Source organism: Dendronephthya gigantea, unplaced genomic scaffold (assembly GCF_004324835.1).
Source record: "Dendronephthya gigantea isolate DGI-Jeju-01 unplaced genomic scaffold, DenGig_1.0 000129F, whole genome shotgun sequence".
Lineage (NCBI taxonomy): Eukaryota > Metazoa > Cnidaria > Anthozoa > Malacalcyonacea > Nephtheidae > Dendronephthya > Dendronephthya gigantea.
The window spans coordinates 232,344-253,289 of record NW_021163139.1 but is presented as its reverse complement, the minus strand read 5'-3'; the positions used below and the strand labels follow the sequence as shown (position 1 = coordinate 253,289).

The window sequence follows — 20,946 nt, the reverse complement described above, 5'->3', positions numbered from 1 at the left end:
ACTTGGATTGCAGTTCGGTTAAACTGTATGTTTAACTCAGTAAATCTGACTAAAACCCGTTTCGCGCGATATTTGGTACGGCTCGGATGAAACTGGCACCCGTATCTTAGGCAGTCCAAGTACTTGTAAAAGTGGCAAGGCCGGAACTTTTATCCGAGTCGTACCAAATATCGCGTGTAGTGTAAACGGGGCTTTAACCGCTCAAATCCACGGCTTAGATTTTCTGCAGCTTATCCTGATCAGACTGAAGTTGGTTTTTTTAGGAACCTCTTCTTGTTCAATGGAGATTTAAGTTATGTATATTAGTGTCAGGAGGCCGTTTTAGGAAACACAATAAAATGTCTGGAGCATGTTTATATTATAAAGGAACGATCATGCAGATCTACAAAGGGAAAATTGCGACACACTGGCCGCTCAGCACAAATCGTTTTTCAGAGGAAACCCCTTTAAGGGTTCTATGAGTAAAGACCTGGGTACGAATTGCGCTCTTCCATATTCGCCACAACTCCTTATATCGAGGAGCGTATTTCCGTCTACACACGCAAGATGCCTCAACGAATTGTCGGCTAGTAATTTCGCTTTATAGCTGCTTAACGTTGACAATGGCGAGTTGTGTAGCGAAAGATGTGGCAGGAAATTACTACAGTGTCTTGGAAGACGCCTGTGATGCTTATCTCTGTCGTCTCTGGCCAGAATGGAAGACAAACGAGCGAACTTACATGTTTCCACCAGCCTTCTCGTTTCGCTATGCAGCGCCAACAGGCGAAGCCTCTGGAGCTGTTCGTCTCAGCAAGTCTGAAGAAATAGACTTGAAGGGAGATGTCGCTGAACTTCAGATATTTCGCTCACTCGATGAATTTGGAAGAAAAACAAAACAACCAATGGTTGTTATCACGCAATTTAAATTCAAAGAATTCATCGAGGAAGTTCTCCTTCAATATTTTCCTAAAGAGGAAGTGGACGCTTTGTTTGCTAACCTGAGCGAGACTGATCTCTCCCGAGAAATTGATTTCCTAGTAATGCACCGCCGTGTCGGCTTCATTCTCATAGAAGTTAAGGCAACCGAGAAGTTTAAGTCCAACCGGTACCTCGATGCCAAAAAACAACTTGAGGTTGGAGAAAGATTCATAAACGCACTGTTGTCAGCCAAAGGTTTAGACATTCCTATTTACAAGGTGATTGCAATGCCCCACGTTGTCGACGAGGGTCGTGACGGATCGGGACTAATCGATTTGCGAAAGATTCATTTGAATGGAATGGAAGGTGAAGAAGACGGTGTTGGACATTTTGAGATGTGGTGGGCGAACCATTTCATCGAGAAATCCTTTGAAGACGACGAGGCAGAGTTTGTGAAGATGATTTCAATATTTGTTGGCGAGCGAGCGGCGATTTGCGCAACAGCGAAGATTCTTAGCGGAGTGTTTAAAAGCATTGATGAGCAACGATTTCTGGAACGAAGCTACGATAAGATGATGAAGAGAAAGGGTTCGAGGAGTTCAGATGCTGTTGTGAAGACCACGGATGTGCAAGGTCTGAGTATTCTTACAAAACAGTTTCTGTTTTTGAACGTGGAGCAGCTGGCTTTATGGAACGGCGCGAAGAAGCAGCTGTTTTGTGGCGCGCCTGGAAGTGGTAAAACAATCCTACTTCAACACAAAGCTTTAGAGTGTGCCAAGAAAGGAGAGAAGGTTGTCATTCTTGTTCCACCACCGCTTGACAAACTCTACAAAGAATTCTTTTCAAGAAATCAGATAGACAATAACATCTTTCTCATAATCACCTTTGACAACCTGGCTTCAAAACTCTCCTTGGTACCCTATTCTCTGGTCGAGCCATTTCATATCTTTGTTGACGAGTTTCAAACTCTTCTTGTAACGAGCAAGATACTCCTTGATCCCTTTACACAATTTCTGGTCGAAAACCAGTCGCAGGATTATTACCAATGGATAATATATGATGTCAACCAGATGATCCTTACCACTGACGAGATGTTTGGGATCAAACGAGATTGGAGCTTCAGCATTCCGAATTACCTGTCAGAGCTTTGCCGTGAGAGGAACTTCCACCATGCATCCAGCCTCACAACCGTCATGAGATCCACTTCTGAAGTATACGAGTTTCTACAGCGTTACCTGAGGTTCTCCTTTGGTAAAAAGGCCGGAGATGGACCGCAAATACCTCAGCAGTATTGGCATCATCCGGTCCACCTTGGCCATCAGATTTGTGGACCTCAAGTCATCGTCGAAGGAAAGATTAGTTACGCGTCGTACGAGGAACGCTTTGTTGACTGTTGCAAGATGATCAAAGAGGAGATTCACGAATGGGCGAAGGAGGATGATGTGTTTTTTTATCAAAAAGTTGCCATCTTGGTGGTGGCTCCCAGGTATTTGGATACTCTTCATTCTTTCATGCTTCGTGAAGGGATCCCAGTGGGTCGTATCGGGGAGACGGAGAATAAAGTTGTGCTGGATTTGGCTGATTACGCTCGATCGTATGAATGGCCTGTTGTTATAGCAGTTTGTGGACACGTGAAAGACATGCAGAACTATATTCCAATCTCAAGGGCTGTGACTCGTTTAGTTATGCTATGGTGGAAATAGAATTGGCCAATTACATTACCATCTAAATTATTCCACCTTTTTTTTCACCTCTCCCCCCTTATTAGGCCTGGATCCAAGCTTTTTGCTCTCCCCACTCTGAAAGGTATCACCGGAAATGTTAACTGGTCGCTACACTCCTGAGTTTAAAAAACAATAAAGTGATATCATTTTAAAGTATTCGTTTTTTATTCATTCATAAAAATGGCCACAACTGTAGCTACGTCAGTGTTATTACAATCAAGGTATTACAGTATTATCAAATAGCAAATATTAAAAATGTAAGTTCCCTCTCTAGTGCTTGGATTATATTACATCCCAGTTATTTTGTGTTTCGATTATGTGCATAAATGAAAGCAGTTTAACATTATAAGTATAAGCGAAATCAGTCCTTGTTTAAATCCAAGTCCTTCATGGCATTATCGAAATTCTGAGTGTCATCAGTCGCATCGGGGTAATATGTCTTTATTACTTTTTTAAACTCTCTGAAATTGACGGTGTACAACTGAAGCTGTATGTCACCAATGACACTCTCTTTGAACTCTTTTTCTTCCTCTGTACGTACCTTAGCCTTCTGCGGATCATATACATCAACTTTGCTTTCATCCTCAGGCCTTTTCTCCAAGTCACACATTACGACATGACCAACAGCCCCACTGGCCCACGTCCTTGCAAGAATCAACACACGCGTGTTGTTTTTCTTTTCTTCTACGATTTTCTGCCACGCGCGGTGAATAACTTCATCACGATCTTTGGCTGCCATATCCTTGGGGAAATCAAACACTTCTTCTAGTGGTTGAATTATGTTGCTCTTTTTGAGGATTTCCAGTAATAAATGACAGTCCAAATCGCCTTTATCAATTCTTCCGTGCGCATTGTAAGTTAGAATTTTTTCTAATTTCCGACGACAATTGTTTGAACCACATGCACATTTGACTGTTAACGAGGGCAGTTTTTCTCTACAAATCCAGTATAGTGTGTCCATTACACAACTGTAATTACAAAGTTCTCCTGTCTTGAGTTGCATTTCAAATACTATTTCTTGCATCTTTATCCGCTCCTGTAGAATGTCTACCTCCCCCTGAAGAGACTCTATCTCCGTGTAAAGACCCCTTATAGTCTCAAAAGCTCCACTTAAAGTTTGTTGCAACTTCTTAATTTGACTTTTCCGTCCATTAATTTCTTCTTCCAGTTTTTTCACACGTTCTTTCATACTATTTCTTTCTTGCAAATAACTTTTAACGCCCCATAACGTTTCCTGCAACACATGTTTTAACTTCTCATTTTCGACTTCCAGCTCTCTGATGCGAGACTCTCCCAATCCTTCTGTCGATTCCTGTCTTCTTCTCGCCATTTTGATTATCCTTTATTGAAGTTTGGATTTAAAAAGATCTAAACAGGAGAAGTAGATTAAAATTTTTCAATGACATGCCATGCAGGGGCGGGAACGAGGGATAGGAGTGAGGTGTTGTGCCCCCACCGCCCTATCACCCCCTCCCCCCATAGCCATGCAGCCTTCCTATGTCCTAGAAAAAGCTGGCTTGCGAGTTTGCCTATGTCTTTGATAACATCATGCAGTGAATAAATCAGTGAATAAATATTTAATAGGTTACTGGAAAATATTAACACTTGCACCCAATCGGCATCAATCCACTTTTAAAATCTCTTATATTTTGTGATAAAAAAACTATAAGACACGAGGGATTGTAAAAACGTCTCTCAGAATACTTTACGTTTGCATTTGTTTTCATAATGTCCAGTTTAAGTTTAAACCTTTAATCAATCCATAGTTAGTGCTATCTTAACCTGCTAGCAGCCTGAAATATGCCACCCCCTTTGAAAACTCCAGGTTGCTAACAAAGGTAATGCTATACTGACAACGCTTAGACATTGACTACTTGTGAATGTGAAAGTTATTATTAACCAGAGCGGTGGCATATAATAGCAAAATCCTTTGAATAAATATCGGTAGTGATACAAACTCATAAGGTCCGTCGCTTAACCGGTTGTAACCACTTTCACAATGGTATATTCATCCAAATAATACAGGTTTAATACAGACAAAATTGAAATTGACCCATTGAATTTGAATCCTCAGGAAAACATCATTGGTATAAGTACCATTCTGCTTCATGCTATACTAACAGCACATGTATTTTTTTCGTTGCCTAATCGCCACTGCAAGTTAAACTTGATGGAAACACGCTGCAAACCCAGTATTTGAACATACGTCGACGATGATCAACACAACTACCACTTCCGTGTGCTAAAAAATTAATATCTTTTGACTTACCTTGCTCTTGTGGTTTCGATTATGGCTGTTTACGATTTCCTTCAACTCGCAATCTCACACCTTACCGGGAGATATATCTACAAATGTATAAAATATTTGTTCAAATTTGTGCGAAAAACGACACAATTACGGATTACATGCAGACTCTCTTGTTAGTCAGTCTCGGTGGCCTCGCTTGTTTGGCTTGAAGTGAATTTGAGCTGGAGAAAACCCTGGTAATGTATCACGTATTCTAAAATTTGTCCTGATGACAAAACTAGTTTTTCATACGAGATGATTGCCCATTTCTTTTTGAAATTAATAACAGTAAAAGATTAAAATGTAACTGCACAAGACTAGTCATGAAAACGAAACCACCAAATTGGTCTGGTATTTTGGTTGTGAAAAGTATCTAAGACCTTATCTTTGGGCTTAAATCTCACTATGTATGTGCTCTTCCTTCAGATGCGATCTTGGCCCAAATATCTTCTAAAAACGTACCAATATTTTATCCGAAAAGTCCTCGAAGCAGAAGCAAAGCTCAATTCGTGTCGAAGTGCCGCTTGAACAGTGGTGAATTGAGCGTGTGTCTACATCACGAGATCATTGAATCTTGACTAGCATTATCATGCAAATTCAGAAGTTCAAAGTTTAGAAATATTGAGAAATGTGTTATGTGTAAGTGTCGTCAATTAGACTACGAAACGAAATCAAAGTTTTTAACAAACAAAGAACTGAGTCATGCTTTTAATAAAAAATATGTACAATGATTTTTAGAGAGTACCTTAAATTATCCTATGACAACCAACAATATTTATCTTATTCCTACCAAGAATATAAAGTTATCTTGAATTACACGAATTCCTAGTCGGTGAAGTAAAAATCATTAATTTAAATAGTACAGAATATCCAATGGCAACGAACAAACATATTTAGAGCCACAGGTCTTCATGAATTGCACTGATAAAAGCCCGGGTTTAACGGACCGAAAGCTTTGCAGTATTAAATACTTACGTGGTCTACCTACAAGCTAATTTACTTATAAGAATGGTATTGTCTACAATTTGTAGACGTTAAAATTATCAATTATGAATTCTCGATTTCACTTAGTTACAACATTTTCACAAATGATATATACCCTTTTACTTTAACCTTTTTTGTCACAGGACTCGTCACAGTGAGGCTAACACTAAACACTCGATGAGTTCATTTATAAATATAGTTCATGTCGCTTGTTTATAAAAATAAGCACAGCCACAGATGCATGCGTCACTAAAACACTGAATCCCATTCATCGTTATACGCAAAATGTCATCTCATTTTTCGGATCATAATATACGTACATAATTGCGAATATTCCATAAAAGCGTTACCTTTTTTCTTCAGAACTTGCAGTATGTCCGGGACAGAAGCAGGACAGTAAAAAGTGAAGGATAGACTGTTCCTGCATGTATAAGCATAAGACCGCAGGAGACTGACAAAATATTTGGACGTATATCTGTCTTGCATGGGAGTTTACCATCATCTAATTTCCCTCACTCCAATGTTTGTGGTAATTCCACATTCGGGAGAGTGGGAATAGTATCACTTGTTAGGTGTAGAGTTTTCCAATGTCTAAAAAGGATTGCATGTAGTACGTCGATGTCAACAGTGTATAAAGACAGGCCACTGTCATTCTCAACGTAATCTTTAAATTTCTTTCGATCCTCGTACCATCCAACCTGTGCCCGTGGATCGTAAATGAAAATGTGTTTCCGATCCTTCGTCGTTTTTTCTAAGTCACAAATCACACAGTGACCAAGCATGTTAACATCTTCATGCCACTTCGCGAGTATTAATAATCGTACGCGCTGTACCTGAATAGCCATGATGTCTTCCCACACTTTATTGATCATCTCAGTACGAGTGGAATTCGGGTCATTGTAATCATATTCTTTTCTCTGCTCAGCTACTCCACATTTTGTAACGATGTTCATTAATTGGCCACACTGCAAATCTCTTGTATCAGTGATTTTTGGGCCTGCATACCAAGTGAGGAGTTTTTCCAACTGCCGACCACAAGGAACGAGCCCAAGTTTGTGATGGCAAATCCACAGTAATGTACACAATACGCAATTATGCTTGCACAACTGACCTGTACATTGTAAATATTCGATATTTTTATACCAGTTTTTACACCACAATTTATCCTCGCGACTTTTGGCCATTTTTACGAGGTTTTCGAAAGCACTTAAAACATTTTTAAACTCTTCTGTATCTGGAATTTCTGGTATGTTGTCGTCGTCGTTGCTTTCTGCCATGTTTAGCCTAGAATGAACCAGCAGATAACGGACTAAGATATTGGTAAATGTTATTAAGAAAGAATATTACCCTCTAATTGACTATAACTGTTGATCCCAGCGAATATTATTAATGTTAATATAATAGATAGATTAATGACAAAAATAGTAAAATGGATCTTGGGCATCAATTAATAATCTTCAAATGATTAAATGAAAGTTCATTTTCTGATGTTCAAGGGAAATGCAGAAATTTATTTTGACCCATGAAGATGTCATAAGAATATCCCGTTGCATTAAAGATAACCTTTTTATATGTGAGATCTCGGCACTCTAACACATTAAGTTTATATTGCTAAAGTAATTTGGGCACTTGAAGTTTGAATAATTAAGATCGACAGGAAATTCCGGCGAATAGCATCCTAAGTAAATTTCCCGGCGTCTGCCCTGTACGACTGCCCGGTGCTTCATTTCTTTAAAGAGTTTAATTACAATTCGCATTTTTCAAAGCCTCTTTTACATACGAGGTGAAGTTTAGCCACTATACTAAATGTGTTTAAATGTGAATAGCATAATTTCAAAGTGAAAGTGAAAGTGGAATGTTTGTGGTCGACTGTAACGTTTTATCTCTTTTGTAGCTTTGACCAACGGTTACCCTACCTCTTATACCAACACAGAACGATTTCCCCGGGAATTTGGTGAAGTAAGAATATAATGAAATCCCGAAATAAAACAAGCGAATTGCTCGGCGTTCTGAGCGACTTCCGTGTTACAAATATTGAACAAAATATCAGAACATACCTGTCGTTTTGTTTGATTTTAAGTGTGTACTACTCAGTTCTCAACTTACAATCGCACGTCTTCCCTTAAGTGTAATTCGGTAGTTGTATTCTTTATAAAAAGTGACTCGAAAACTTTGCTTCACTATAAGCCAGTTTAAAAATTACATATATAGATGTTTGCATGTGCATGGCATCGCCCTGACTCATTCATGAATGACATGCAAATTGCATTATCGTGTCCGCATCATAAGTCATAACAAAATCAATCTAGAATTTTTAATAAGACCTACAAAAACGTTTTTGTTATTGTTTGGTGCATGCAGTTGCATGAATTGATATGAACGTAATCAGTTTCAGTTCAGGTTACTATATGCTAGAACATTCAACATCTGTACAATGTGTAGTTACGTTCATTTTAGGAGTAATATTTCCGGATTATTTCTTCGAACTGGTTGAGACTGACGGTGAATACTCGAAGCCCAATGTCATCTTTTACACAACTTCTGAATCTTTCTTCATTCACTTCATCTCCTAGAGCGTTCTGTGGGTCATAGATATCAACCGTGTTTTCATCCTCTGGCCTCGCCTCCAAATCACACACTATAACATGACCAACGAGTCCCTCAACAATCACCCTCCCAATTATCAAAACACGTATCTTTTCATGCTTTTTTCGCATAATTTTTTTCCATGCATGGTGTATCTGGTCATCACGATCTCTTCCTGGCATTTCCTTAGGATAACGATACCTGTCCCTTTCTTCGTGAACTATTTCATTTTTCTCCACTATGCGCATTAATTGGTTACAATCTAAATCTTTTTTCTCAATCCTTTCAAACGCATTATGAATTAAAATTTTTTCTAATCTTCGACGGCAATTGTAGCGACTACAGGAACAGTTGGCAGGTACTGAAGGCAGCTTTTCTTTCCAGATCCAATATAACGTGTCCAATACACAACTGTTATCACAAACTTTGCCTTCTACCTGGTACGTCTCAATCATCTTCTTGTGACGCTTAATATCACTTCGCGCCTTGTTTAAAGTGAACTGTGCTTGCAAGTACAGGCCAGAAACACGCTTCAATCTATCTTTTAGCCTTAGAATCTTCTTTAACTATTCGTTAACTTTGCGGCTCATGCCAATTACCGTGTGAGACCAAAATAAATTTCCGCTAAGCCTTTCAATATCAATTCCGTGTGCGCAATCGAACACCTCTCCTAGATGGAAAAATGAGTTCTCAAAGGGCATTTTACCTAATGAAATGTCAAAATGTGCAAAAGTAAAAGCTACAATATAATCTATGTATTATACCTCGATCAGCATCAAGATCTCCTGTGCTACTGAAGTATTTCATCGCCCACGCTGTTTTGAAGTAACCTTCCCGCGATTCCTCCACAGAGAGTCTATCTGACATTTTGCTTGAAGTTCCAAAAAAATCTATAGTACACGGACGAAATATCGGATTGAATAAATCAAGGGGTATGTTTCACTGTGAGACTAATTGTCTCAAGAACATAATTTGTTTAACTATATTGTGCTACATGGCAAGTATCACTCGTTCATATAGATTTTAGGTTGGCTAAATTGCTCTACAAGTTTAACTAAATTTGCATGAAGGCAAATTAAAGCCGTCTACTACATCTCGGTTGATTCTCAACGCGCCTTCCGACACCCTACCGCTCATAGTTCATCTACAAATCTGTAATATAAATAAGACTACAAAGAGTCTATCGGTAATTGCTTATCGCTTGGTCAGACTTAAGTCGAAATGAAACTCGAGAAACCGTGCCGCATTCTAAAATCTATATAGCTAAATAGTCTTCACACAAGAAAAATGCATCTACCATTCCCTTTAGAAATTGAAAGAGATATAGTAGAATATCAAAATAAAAATGTATGGTTATCAGTTATGAGACCTTTTATTATGTCTGATATTTTGTTTAAGAAAAATATATCATTTAGATCTTACCTTTTCGTTTAAATAGCTATCACTGCCTATCGCCTCTCATGCATTTTACTTCGGAACTTGACAAAAATCTTTTCTAGCAGTATCGTTAGAAACACCAAAACTCTGAGGTGTTCAAAACTCGACTGCAACAGGCCAACTATCGATTTCTTCGGCTGTATACTGTTTATAAACTCTGCGTGTGTCCATTCATCACGACTCACGAGATTATTGGATCATGAATTAGCATTCTCATGCAAATTCGCTTTCGAAAAAAAAACACTAACATTAGATAAAAACACGTAAAATTGTTATTGTTATTATTGTTAAATGACACAATTTATGAACCACAACGCGAAATTAGGGCAACCTAACGATGTGCAACATTAACGTGCGGATATTTCCATCGTTCAAGGAAACGTTTGTAGGATTTATTTGTGTGTTTTAATTTTTATACCTGGTCTGGTTTACCCACCTGTGTGGAAACCGTTATCCAATAACCGGTATCAACAAGAAAATTTGTATTATTGTTGTGGTAACATGTTGGAGACATGGCAAAACTAAATAAGGAATTTCCCTCAGAAAAGAGCTCCAAAATGAGTTATTATAATTGCATAATTCATACGCTTCTCTTGGCTCACCATTTCCATCCCGTTATGAAGAAAGCTTAAGGGAGACATATTTGGAGACAAAATACCTAGCGCTGGAGCCGATCAGAGGTTTCTAAGGTAGATTATCGCTGTGCCATGCGGAAACCTTTTCCAATAAGAGGGGAACGAGGAACGTGGTTGGAGCTAGGCGACTATGAAGAAAGAAGCTTCTGGAAGTGGAGTAGGCTTAGGAAACGAGTATCACTATCGGGAAGCATTTGCAAATAGCACAAACTTTCAAAACGGTTTCATATGGAATCATGTCACAGGACAGCAACAGACTGACTGTTTTGCAACTCAGCAAACCTATTCTGGTTCAATGGAGGTTTAAATTTTGTATGTTAGTGTCAGGAGGCCGTTTTAGGAAGCACAATAAAATGTCTGGAGCATGTTTATATATAAAGGAACGATCATGCAGATCTACATACAAAGGGAAAATTGCAACACACGGGCCGCTCAGTGCGAATCGTTTTTCAGAGGAAACCCCTTTAAGGGTTCTATGAGCGAAGACCTGGGTTACGAAGCGCTCGCTTTTTTTCCAACTGTCCTCTATATAATAGCTGAATGCATTTTATTAAATTGTGACATATATTATAACATATGTTATATATTTACTACTAAAGAAAGCGCCTGGGTACGAGGCTGGAGAATGACAAAGTCTGAGATATTTCAAACTAATTTAATTTACAATTCAGTTGAGCTGAGATATTTAACGTACAATACAAACTAATCAAATTTACTGTTCAGTTACCTAACATAAATCAGATAATGTAAGTAATCGTTCTCTTCGAATAAATTCTTCGTAGGGTTCATCTGTGAGGTGCAAACACTGACTATATTTACTGATTATTTCTTGTAACTTCTTTGTGTTAACAAAATGCAATCTGAGGCCTTTTATTTCGACATCATTGAATAAATCTTTTGGATATTTTGGACAGTTTTGTTGCGGGTCGTAAATCCTAACTGCTCCATCTTTCTCCAAATAGCTCACATAACAATGCCCGATACCAGAGACGTCTTCTGTTCCTATTATGCACTCCCCTTTTTCGCCCATATTCTGGAGTTGTTTATACAACTCATTTACCATTTCAGTCTTGTCATGAATGTTTTCAGGAAAATCGAACTTTGGCATTTTGTCAAATACACCACATTTCTTTAATATGGCCATGTGGTTTGCACACAGTAGGTCCCCTATCGTTATTTCTTCACCGTCATCTCTACCCCCAAGGGCACAAACCATTTTATGATAAACCATTATAAGTATCAACTGCAGACCACAAAGAGAGTAGCCAAGTCTTCGGCAGATCAATGCAATAGCGCATACGGCACAATTATTTGCGCACACCTTTCCTTCGCTTTCCCAGCATTGGAGTAGCTTTTCTACACGATCATTTAACTCTTTTTTTTCAGTTTCCAGCCTTTTTATTTCCTCGTTTTTTTCTCTATCTTTCTTTTCCAATTCTTTGATTTGCCTTTCTTTCGTTTCTGTTATATCTTGTATCTTCTTAAATTCATCGTCGTGTCTTTTCTCTGCAGTCTCAAGCTGAAGGTCCTTTGCCCGTAGCTTTTGGTTTAACCGCACTATTTCACTCTCCATTTGTTTGATGCGAGAGTTTTCTTCCTCGTGGATTTTTTTCTCTGATCCAGAGCAATCACCGTTCCACATTTTAGAACCTATACGAGCAAAATATAGTGAATATTTCAATTCCCAAGTTCAACCCCATGCAATTTAGACACCCATATTTTGTACAGTAAAGCATAAGAAAAATCCTACGACTGAAATGCTTCAGAATATTACCATTGGCATCCTAACAACCTTACGACGTACTTGTTAAAGCTACTAAATTTATCAGGGTGGTGACATGAAATTACAAATTACCTGGTAGCTATAAAAAGCCCACCTTTTATCCTACTGTAATCATGCACTTTCACAGTAGAACATTTATCTAAACACAGAAAACATTAGCATTTGTAATGAAAATTTAATAAAGGTTTACACAATTCTATCATTGAAAGTTTTGGCTATATTATAAAACAATTATACCTATCTCTTAAATATAACCGATAACTATCAGCTCATATATATATATACCTAATATCTATATTGTTAAATATCCACTGAAGTACACAGACTACAGTATTGACAAAACTGATAACTCAATTTAAAGATTTATTAAAGAATTGTCTTAACTAAAACATCTTCAGTACAATAAAATTGGGGTACATGCCAATATGAATCATTCATTTTTATTGAATTGGTGCTACAAGTAAATTTTAAGAGCAAATCTTTTTACAAACGAACACAATACTCATGCAATATGAGGGCCTGAGTCAACATCACGACCAATATAAAGGCCTACTTCCGTTTGCTAAAATACAGATTTCTTTCAACTTACTTTGCTTTCGGGCTTTCGATTTTTGTTGTACACGACTTCTTGATTTACAGTCTCACACTTTACCGCAGATTTACCTACAAATGTGAAATATATTATTTTCAAAATGCGCTCAGTTGAAAACAACATGATTCCATATGGAGCCATGCATTTGTCGCCTTTGCTCGGCCGGGCCTTTTGAGGTGAAACTTAAGTGAAAACTCGGACTTGAAATAGATAATATGTTTCAAATCCCGCTATGTATCGCATGCTAAAATCTATACGACTAAAAAGTCTTAAAATTAAAGAAAAATACAAAAAATATATATATCAACTGCATTGAATGTGACTAGACGAGACCTGTCATAAACACTTCAGTCTTCGCCAGCTTAAAATATAATTTAGATCTTACCTTTAGGTTTAAATCTAACTTTGTATATCCTCTAGACACTTTGCATGCGATCCTGAACCAAATATGTCTTGAAAACTATATAAATAAGCAATGTTTTACCGCAAGTCGGAAAGCCGTCAAGTCAAAAGCAATGCTGATTTAGTGTCGCAATGTTGTTTCAACAATGTGTGATCATCACGGGATCTGAGTCTTGAATTAGCATCCTCATGAAAATTCATCAGTTCAAAGTTTAAAAATGTTAAAAAATGTTTATTATGCTGGGCGGGATGTGTTCAATTTAGACGACACGAAATTGACAGGCGAAGAACTGTGTCATGCTTTGCATATAAAGACCTTGTTTGTTCCGCTAAGTCTATAAGTTTATGTCTAAGGGCTCGGAGAAGTAAACAGGATATTTTTAAGTAAACTTTTTATAAAAATACGTACAATATCAATGGTTCTTACTGAGAGAATACCTTCAACTACAAGAATTCTCAATTGATAAATTCTTAATTCTTATCGCTAGAAAGGATGTATAAACGCGTGAAAACTATTAATTATACAAAAAAATGCTTTTACAGAATAACTACCATCACATTACAGAATAATGACCATCCACAATCTTTATCTAAGCGTCTCTGACTGAACCCTATTCTAATATTTGTATTCGATTTTAATCTATAGTATCGGTATTTACAACCTATTCAATATTATTGTACTTGCATGTAATACTAATAGCTATATATTGTGTGTTTAACTTAAAACGCACGGCCACGGTATCATTTTTTAACTTTGTGTTAATTTTTTCTTTAAACATGCATGCATTACATCCTAATAAACTAATGCTACCTATTGGGTATTGTAAAATACCGTTTATACTAAGAACCTACTTTATCCTTTATACTTTTTTCTATTTTGTCAGCTAACAGACCAGTGGATCAATCACATTCTATATATATATATATATATATATATATATATATATATATATATATATATATATATATATATATATATATATATATATATATATATATATATACGTAAATTAAATGACACTTTATAAATATTGCGGTCAAACTGACAACTATAGCTGCATCATATGAGAAATAAAACCTAGATATTGCATGATTTGATGTAGACACAACCTCGTTCCCAGGGCCAATTTCAAAAGAGGGGGAAAGGGGAAATTGGAATTGGCCCTGGGAACGAGGTTGGATGTAGACAGTTACTGAGTTAATAACCCTTCGACATTTTGTCATAAACTTGAACGAGAGCACTTCTTTAATCACGTTGCATTTTTGAAATATGCATGCATGTCCACTAAGTTTCCACACATAACGTTTTTCCTCGTAATTCTCTCGCCAACGTGCAGAACATGATAAGAACTAACTTAGGTCCACAAAGAAACTCGCCCAGTTTTTTTTGGCGTATCTAAATAAGAGCATGCACACAACACACAATTTATTGCAGAAACTTGGCCTTCACTGTAAAGAGGGTATTGAATTCTGTTTTTGGTCTTTGATTATTTTGAACAACATTTTCTTTTCATATGTCATCTTTTTTATTTTCTCGTCTTTCTTCTTAACTTCGTTTTGCAATTCGTGAACTTTCCTTTCAAGTTCAGCTGTTTCGCTTGTTGGCTGAACTATTGGCAGACGGTAGTGCAACGATATTGAGGTGGCTTTTTTCCACGACTAAAACGATTTAAAAAGATTTGTTGTGTTTGACTGGAGTTTATTTAAAGATTGATTCAGAAAATACGGATATTTTATTATTTTCTCGTGTAAAGGGTTGATACATGTTCCACAGGAATTGCACATTACGAAATTGCACATTAACAAACCTAAAACATACAGTGAACACGCAGCAATATATGCCTGCATGCTCCCAGACTGAATTTTAATCTGCGATAGAAAAACATGACTAAACTGGCGCAAATTTACAAATTTCCCATTTCCCTTTCCATACGAAGTCTTTAGAGATTGGAAACACTGGAGACAGGAGACAAAAAGTTGCCGTATAAATATTAAAATATTTAACTCTCCTGTTGTGGGAGGCGTGATGAAAGCATCCGTACCTGTGACCAGAACTTCGTGGCCTTCATTTCGTTGTACTTTGAAAACATCGCGCCACACGCTCTTTTAACTCCCTGATACGCGAGAGAGAAGAACTGACTTACGAAACTCAGAGCCATGGTTATACCCAGAACCGATTGTAGATTGTACTGTACTTTTGCCTTTAGAAACCTAGAAATTATCATATTTTGAGTTCTGTTGAGACATTCAGTTTCTACAAAGCCGCTAACGCCATAACCGGCCATATACTTTCACAATTAATAACAGATGAGAGTCGTATAATACTGATTATGCTTAAACGTTTCCTGGCATTGTTTATCTTATTAACAGTTTATTAAGTTTCTTCCCTTTTCGCGTGTGTTCTGGAAAATTCAATTGAGGAAGCGAGGTGTCTTTATTAACAACCCAACTCTTGGTGCGAATCTGCATGTAAGTGTCTGGTGATGTCATTTGCGCGTTACTCGCTTCCTTGAAAGTTGATCTGCGTCATGAGATATGTACAATAGCTTTGACCATAGTTATAGTGGCTAGATTTGTTAGCCACTGTCAAAAATATCGTTTAAATCTTACCTTGGCTTAGGATTAGTCTTGCTCTCGGTCCCTTCTCACTTTTCCTTTTGCTTTGAGCTTTATCCAATTCTTATCCAAAAATAGATATTTTAACACGATAAACGTCTCACAATTTTAAATTGCGTAAAAAATATCACAATTAATTTACTTTTCGTTTCCTATATTATATATTCTCTCTCATCTACTCTGTCATTGGTTGCTGCACTAATTAATTACTTAAGCTATTAAATTAAATTCCTATATATACACACAGTCACATTCCCGTTTCCATAGTGTCATGCATGCATGAGCGCTAGCGGAAACAATTACTGCAAGTTTTGTGTATATATAACTCTAAAGTACATACAAAAGAAGCAGACGAAATATTTCGCATTTCGCTTGGAAATTTAGCCTGTGGAATTAGGGCTTTATACCACATAAAACTTTCAACATTTCAATGCACTAGCAGAGTTGCAAAAAGAGAGTCAACCTTCCTCCGGTAGGATTTCAAGTTTTGAAAACCTTTCTCAAAATGACGTTACGTCACTGAGTCAAGTGGCAACCAGCATAAAGAAATATTTGGTTTTTTGGCACATGCATGTGATCAATTAGAGTGTGCAACTTTGAACCTTCCTCACAAACCTCGTTCAAAGCAAACCTTCCTCCGGGTGGTACCCGCGTACCCGCAGCTTTTTTGCAACTCTGCGCACTAGTCTCATCAGCAATTGCTGTTTTTATGAATGGCTTATTTAAACAAAGCTTAGAGATACAAATTAACATACAAACTTACAATTTACACGCGGATTATAAAACTATGGGCGTATGGCTGAAAGACAGGGGTTTTTTAAAAAATTTACAGTATAGACAAAGATTTTTTATGGCACCCGCAGAGTTTTCACTGCATGACGCACTGACTGCATGACTGACTACACTGACTGATGTCGAGGAAATTTTGCACTAAAAAGAAGACAATTGACAATAACAAGTTACTAAAAACTGCGGATAGCTCAAAAGACAAAACAACTCGATCTCAACCAACGACAACGTACTGTAGATCTTACAATATTACCAATGCCAGCATATTCACAAGAAAAAGAAAAAAAAAATGTTCTCGATATTTTAAAGTGTTATGCAGCCTAATGCTTTGAGATATAGAAATGAAAATATAAGAGGACCAAGTTAGGCAAAAACTGTGGCAAGAAAGATCGACTCGAACAAACGCGAGTTTGTATAAACTCCTAAGTGACATTTTTGCTTAATTATTAGACATCACACTTACGGACACGACAAAGAGAATTTGCGATGGCAAGTATACCCAATGATATATTTGATGAAAAATATTTCAGCCCCTTGAGAATAGTCCGAATTAAGATTAACCTTGACAGGTCCCTGTCATTGCCACTATAGTCAACAGGTATAACAACCGATCACTTTTAAATGTTATATGACAATGCATGAAGTCTTTGAGAAGTCATTTGCCATAGCTAAAACTTTAAGCTTCCAAAATGTGCTCTAATTCCATTTCCCAGAACGAAAGTGGGTCGAACAATTTCTCACTTCCGACGCAATTGAGACTTGAGACAATTTAGACGACAATCTCACAATAAAATCCTCTAGAAAGTGTATATTCTAGATCCTTCTCATTGAACTGTTACAAAATTTAATCGCTTAGTTATCATCATATTTACTCGTTATAACATTACAAAATGAGATAAGTGATTTATATAGATAAAGTTTGAAATATTATAAAATTGTTTGCATAGTTTTGCTGAAAACTCAATTTCGGACCATGTCATATCTACGATAATAATCAGCTAATATTCGTAATTTGTCATGCAGTCAAGTAAGGCTATTACCTTTCAATATAGATTCTCAAGTCTACTCCAAGCAGTCTTTGGACCTTTAGCCAGACAGATTTTAATCGAAAGACTCGCGATCGCGTTACTGAACCGTACGTATTACTGTTGCCAGCTTACAGCCTTATGCATGTATGGTGAAAAACCCTGCATGGCTCCGCCAATTTTGAACCACATGCAGGTGGGCTGGATGGTCGATGAACTATATTGCTTGCTCGGCTTTTCTCCTACAATAACTATGTTGTTTCCGTCATCCTTAGTTTGATGCGGAACTAAAAGGTGAGCTAAGAAAATACTCATGCTTATATAGAAATAAAAGCCTTTAAAGGATGTGCTTGTTTATGGAAGAGAAGGCACCGATTAATTAAGATTGTGAGTTCGGCCCGATCTTTCTAACCCAATGTCAAGTGTAAAAGAGGAGGATGTGGGTCATCTATATATAAACATGTGGCATTTTTTGAATTCCAGCATCTCCATCCACCGACTAGCTACAAATGTGCCGGCGTCGTGCTGCGAATTTTCCTACTTGTTAAAGTTGTTATGTGTAAATTATTCCAATGCTTTTTAAGTATGTCATTTAGTACGTCAATGTTAACATTGTATAAATAGATACCTCCATCTTCCTTAACATACTCTGTAAATTTTTCTTTATTTAGGTATAAGCCCTGTTCTGCCTTTGGATCGTAGATCATCACATGTTTCTTGTCATTTCTTGTTTTGTCCAAGTCACAAACCACACAATGACCAATCTCATTATCATTTTTATGCCACTTCCCGAGTATTAATACTCGTACACCAGATACCTGAAAAGCCTTGATATCTTCCCATACTTTATTAATCATCTCAATACGCTTGGAGCCTTGGTCATTGTAGTTATAATCTTTACGCTCAGCTATTCCACATTTTGTAACGATGTCCATCAACTGATCACATTGTAAATCACTTGCAGTGATTTTTGTGGCTGCATGCCAAGTCAGAACCTTTTCCAACTGGCGACCACAAGGAATAACTCCTAGTTTCTCTTTGCAAATCCAAAGTAATGTACACAGCACGCAATCATGTTTACATAATTTACCTCCACATTGTAAATGTTCCAGATTTTCGTACCAGTTTTTGTGCCTCAATTTCTCATCGCGATTCGTCGCCATTTTAGCGAGGTCTTCCAATGCATTAACCACTTTTTTATACTCCTCTGTATCTTGAAATTCTGGTATACTGTCGGCACTTTGCTCTGCCATGTTTAGCTTGGAATAATCAGCAGATAAAAGACTAATAAAGGCAATAAACATGATTAAGATTTGTCGATGAATGTTGATCCAAACTAATGATTTAGATTAAAGATTAAAAGCAATAAATACGAACGGAGGATTTAATCCTTGTGTAAAACTAGTCTCAATGTTGATCCAAACCAATAATATTTATTAATGTCAGTGCCAAATTAAGGATTACATATCAGCAATGAACCTTAACCAGACACGTAGGCAAAGTATATACAAGTGAAATTCTCCCGATACTAATTTTGTGATGATTCAAGGGAAATGATGAATTTTATCATGACCTATGAAGATGCTATATAAATATATCTTATTCAGTCGTTAAGTTGTAAATAACCCTATGTTGTATCTTGCTTTAACTGTTAACACAATTTGAATAGGTATGTCAGTATTTGCCATCTGATAAACGATTAAAATTTCACCGATTAAAATAGCCACCATGATTGTTTCCCGACCGCTCTACTGTACTTTATACCCCTCTTCTTTTATTTCAAAGTTGTCTTAACACACTGACATATAGTCAAAATAGGTCCTTGATCAATAAATTGAAAACATCACATATCTATTGAATAGCATAATTTTAAAATGAAAGTGGAATATTTGTGATCAACGTTTTATCACTTTTGTAGCTTTGATCAACGGTTACCCTGCCTCTTACCGTCTTACCAACACAGGGCAATTTCCCCGGAAATTTGGTGAAGTAAAAATATAATAAAATACTTAAATAAGACAAGCGAATTGGCGATCTGAGCGAGTACTTCCGCGTTTCTAAGATTGAACTAAACATCAGAACATACCTGTCGTAATGTCGTTTTGGTTTGATTTTGACTGTGTACTACTTCTCAGCTTACATTCGCACGTCTTCCCTCAAATGTAATTGGAAAATGGCGGGTTCTTATTATATAAGGCGACTCGAAATTTAATGTCGAAACACTAGGATTCAAAAGTGACATACAACTGCTGTACCGCCTGTACGGTCGAACGCGACCTCTCATCCACGAATAAATATGATATCTTTGACATGTAAATTACCATGCATGCACTATGCCATTCATAATCAGTCATAACAAAACCAATCTAGAATTCTTAATAAACCCAACAAAAACTCCAATTTCGAACGATTTTATGCAACATGGGGTTGTTGTTTTTTTGAAAATGACTGGTTTTCGCCCGTCCACGCGTAAACACGAAAACGGCGTTTTCGAAAAGCTCCACTCTGGAGAGCGTGTAATAATAATATTTAATAATATTTAATATTTCTATTGCGCATTTTAGCATCTGAATATGATCAAATGCGGATAGTACGTTAATGTTAACATTGTTTATATAAATACCTCCATCTTCCATGACATACTTTGCAATTTTTTTGCCCGTATAAGCCCCGTTCTGCCTGTGGGTAATAAGCCCATCATGATTTCTGTCATTTCTTTTTTCCAAGTCACAGACGACACAAGGAATTAAGGGCTGTTTCCCCCTGCGTTTTTCTAGTTTGTATACCCACGTATATAATAGTTTAAATTGTTTTAAAATTAAATGATACTTATATGAAATCAACGATTCAATAGATGCATAGGATCGGATTCAGTTGATGATTTGCTGTGTTTTCCCGACAATAAAATTAATTATACAACAACTTAGGTTTTTTATTTTAAACTTTTACGTGCGTGTAGATACGCTCAAAAAGCGAAAAAGTGGAAAGCAACCCTAACCAATCCCACGATCATTTTCATACCACGTCTCCTAAAAAGCCATGATATATATTTTTCCACACTTCATTGATCATCTCAATTCGAATCGACTCTGGGGCGTTGTAAACATGTTGACTACAGGTTATTAAAACAACAACCAATTTCAAAACAACTACCTATAATTTGAGAATTGAGATTGGTTGTCTCAGTAA

General features: G+C 37.0%; 2 protein-coding genes and 1 long non-coding RNA gene across 3 annotated transcripts; 1 reads left to right on the top strand and 2 right to left on the bottom strand.

Annotated features, from left to right (window-relative positions):
- Nucleotides 1–531: 531 nt before the first annotated feature.
- LOC114536047 lies at nucleotides 532–2,859 on the top strand. The gene has a single exon (XM_028557404.1). The coding sequence runs from the start codon at nucleotides 603–605 to the stop codon at nucleotides 2,598–2,600; it is 1,998 nt and encodes a 665-aa protein (XP_028413205.1). The 5' UTR covers nucleotides 532–602; the 3' UTR covers nucleotides 2,601–2,859.
- On the bottom strand, nucleotides 2,781–5,055 carry LOC114536048. Its single transcript, XM_028557406.1, has 2 exons — nucleotides 4,891–5,055; nucleotides 2,781–3,989 (listed from the first exon to the last, which is right to left on the bottom strand). The coding sequence occupies exon 2, from the start codon at nucleotides 3,949–3,951 to the stop codon at nucleotides 2,983–2,985; it is 969 nt and encodes a 322-aa protein (XP_028413207.1). The 5' UTR covers nucleotides 3,952–3,989; nucleotides 4,891–5,055; the 3' UTR covers nucleotides 2,781–2,982.
- Nucleotides 5,056–19,002: 13,947 nt separating this feature from the next.
- On the bottom strand, nucleotides 19,003–19,958 carry LOC114536055. The gene is made up of 2 exons (XR_003688386.1): nucleotides 19,844–19,958; nucleotides 19,003–19,041 (listed from the first exon to the last, which is right to left on the bottom strand). It is a non-coding gene; the product is annotated as an uncharacterized LOC114536055 (long non-coding RNA).
- Nucleotides 19,959–20,946: the final 988 nt, after the last annotated feature.

What these genes read in the sequence shown, in the direction of transcription:
- LOC114536047 (XM_028557404.1), top strand. Translation starts at nt 603, where the DNA reads ATGGCGAGTTGTGTAGCGAAAGATGTGGCAGGAAATTACTACAGTGTC.
- LOC114536048 (XM_028557406.1), bottom strand. Translation starts at nt 3,951, where the DNA reads ATGGCGAGAAGAAGACAGGAATCGACAGAAGGATTGGGAGAGTCTCGC.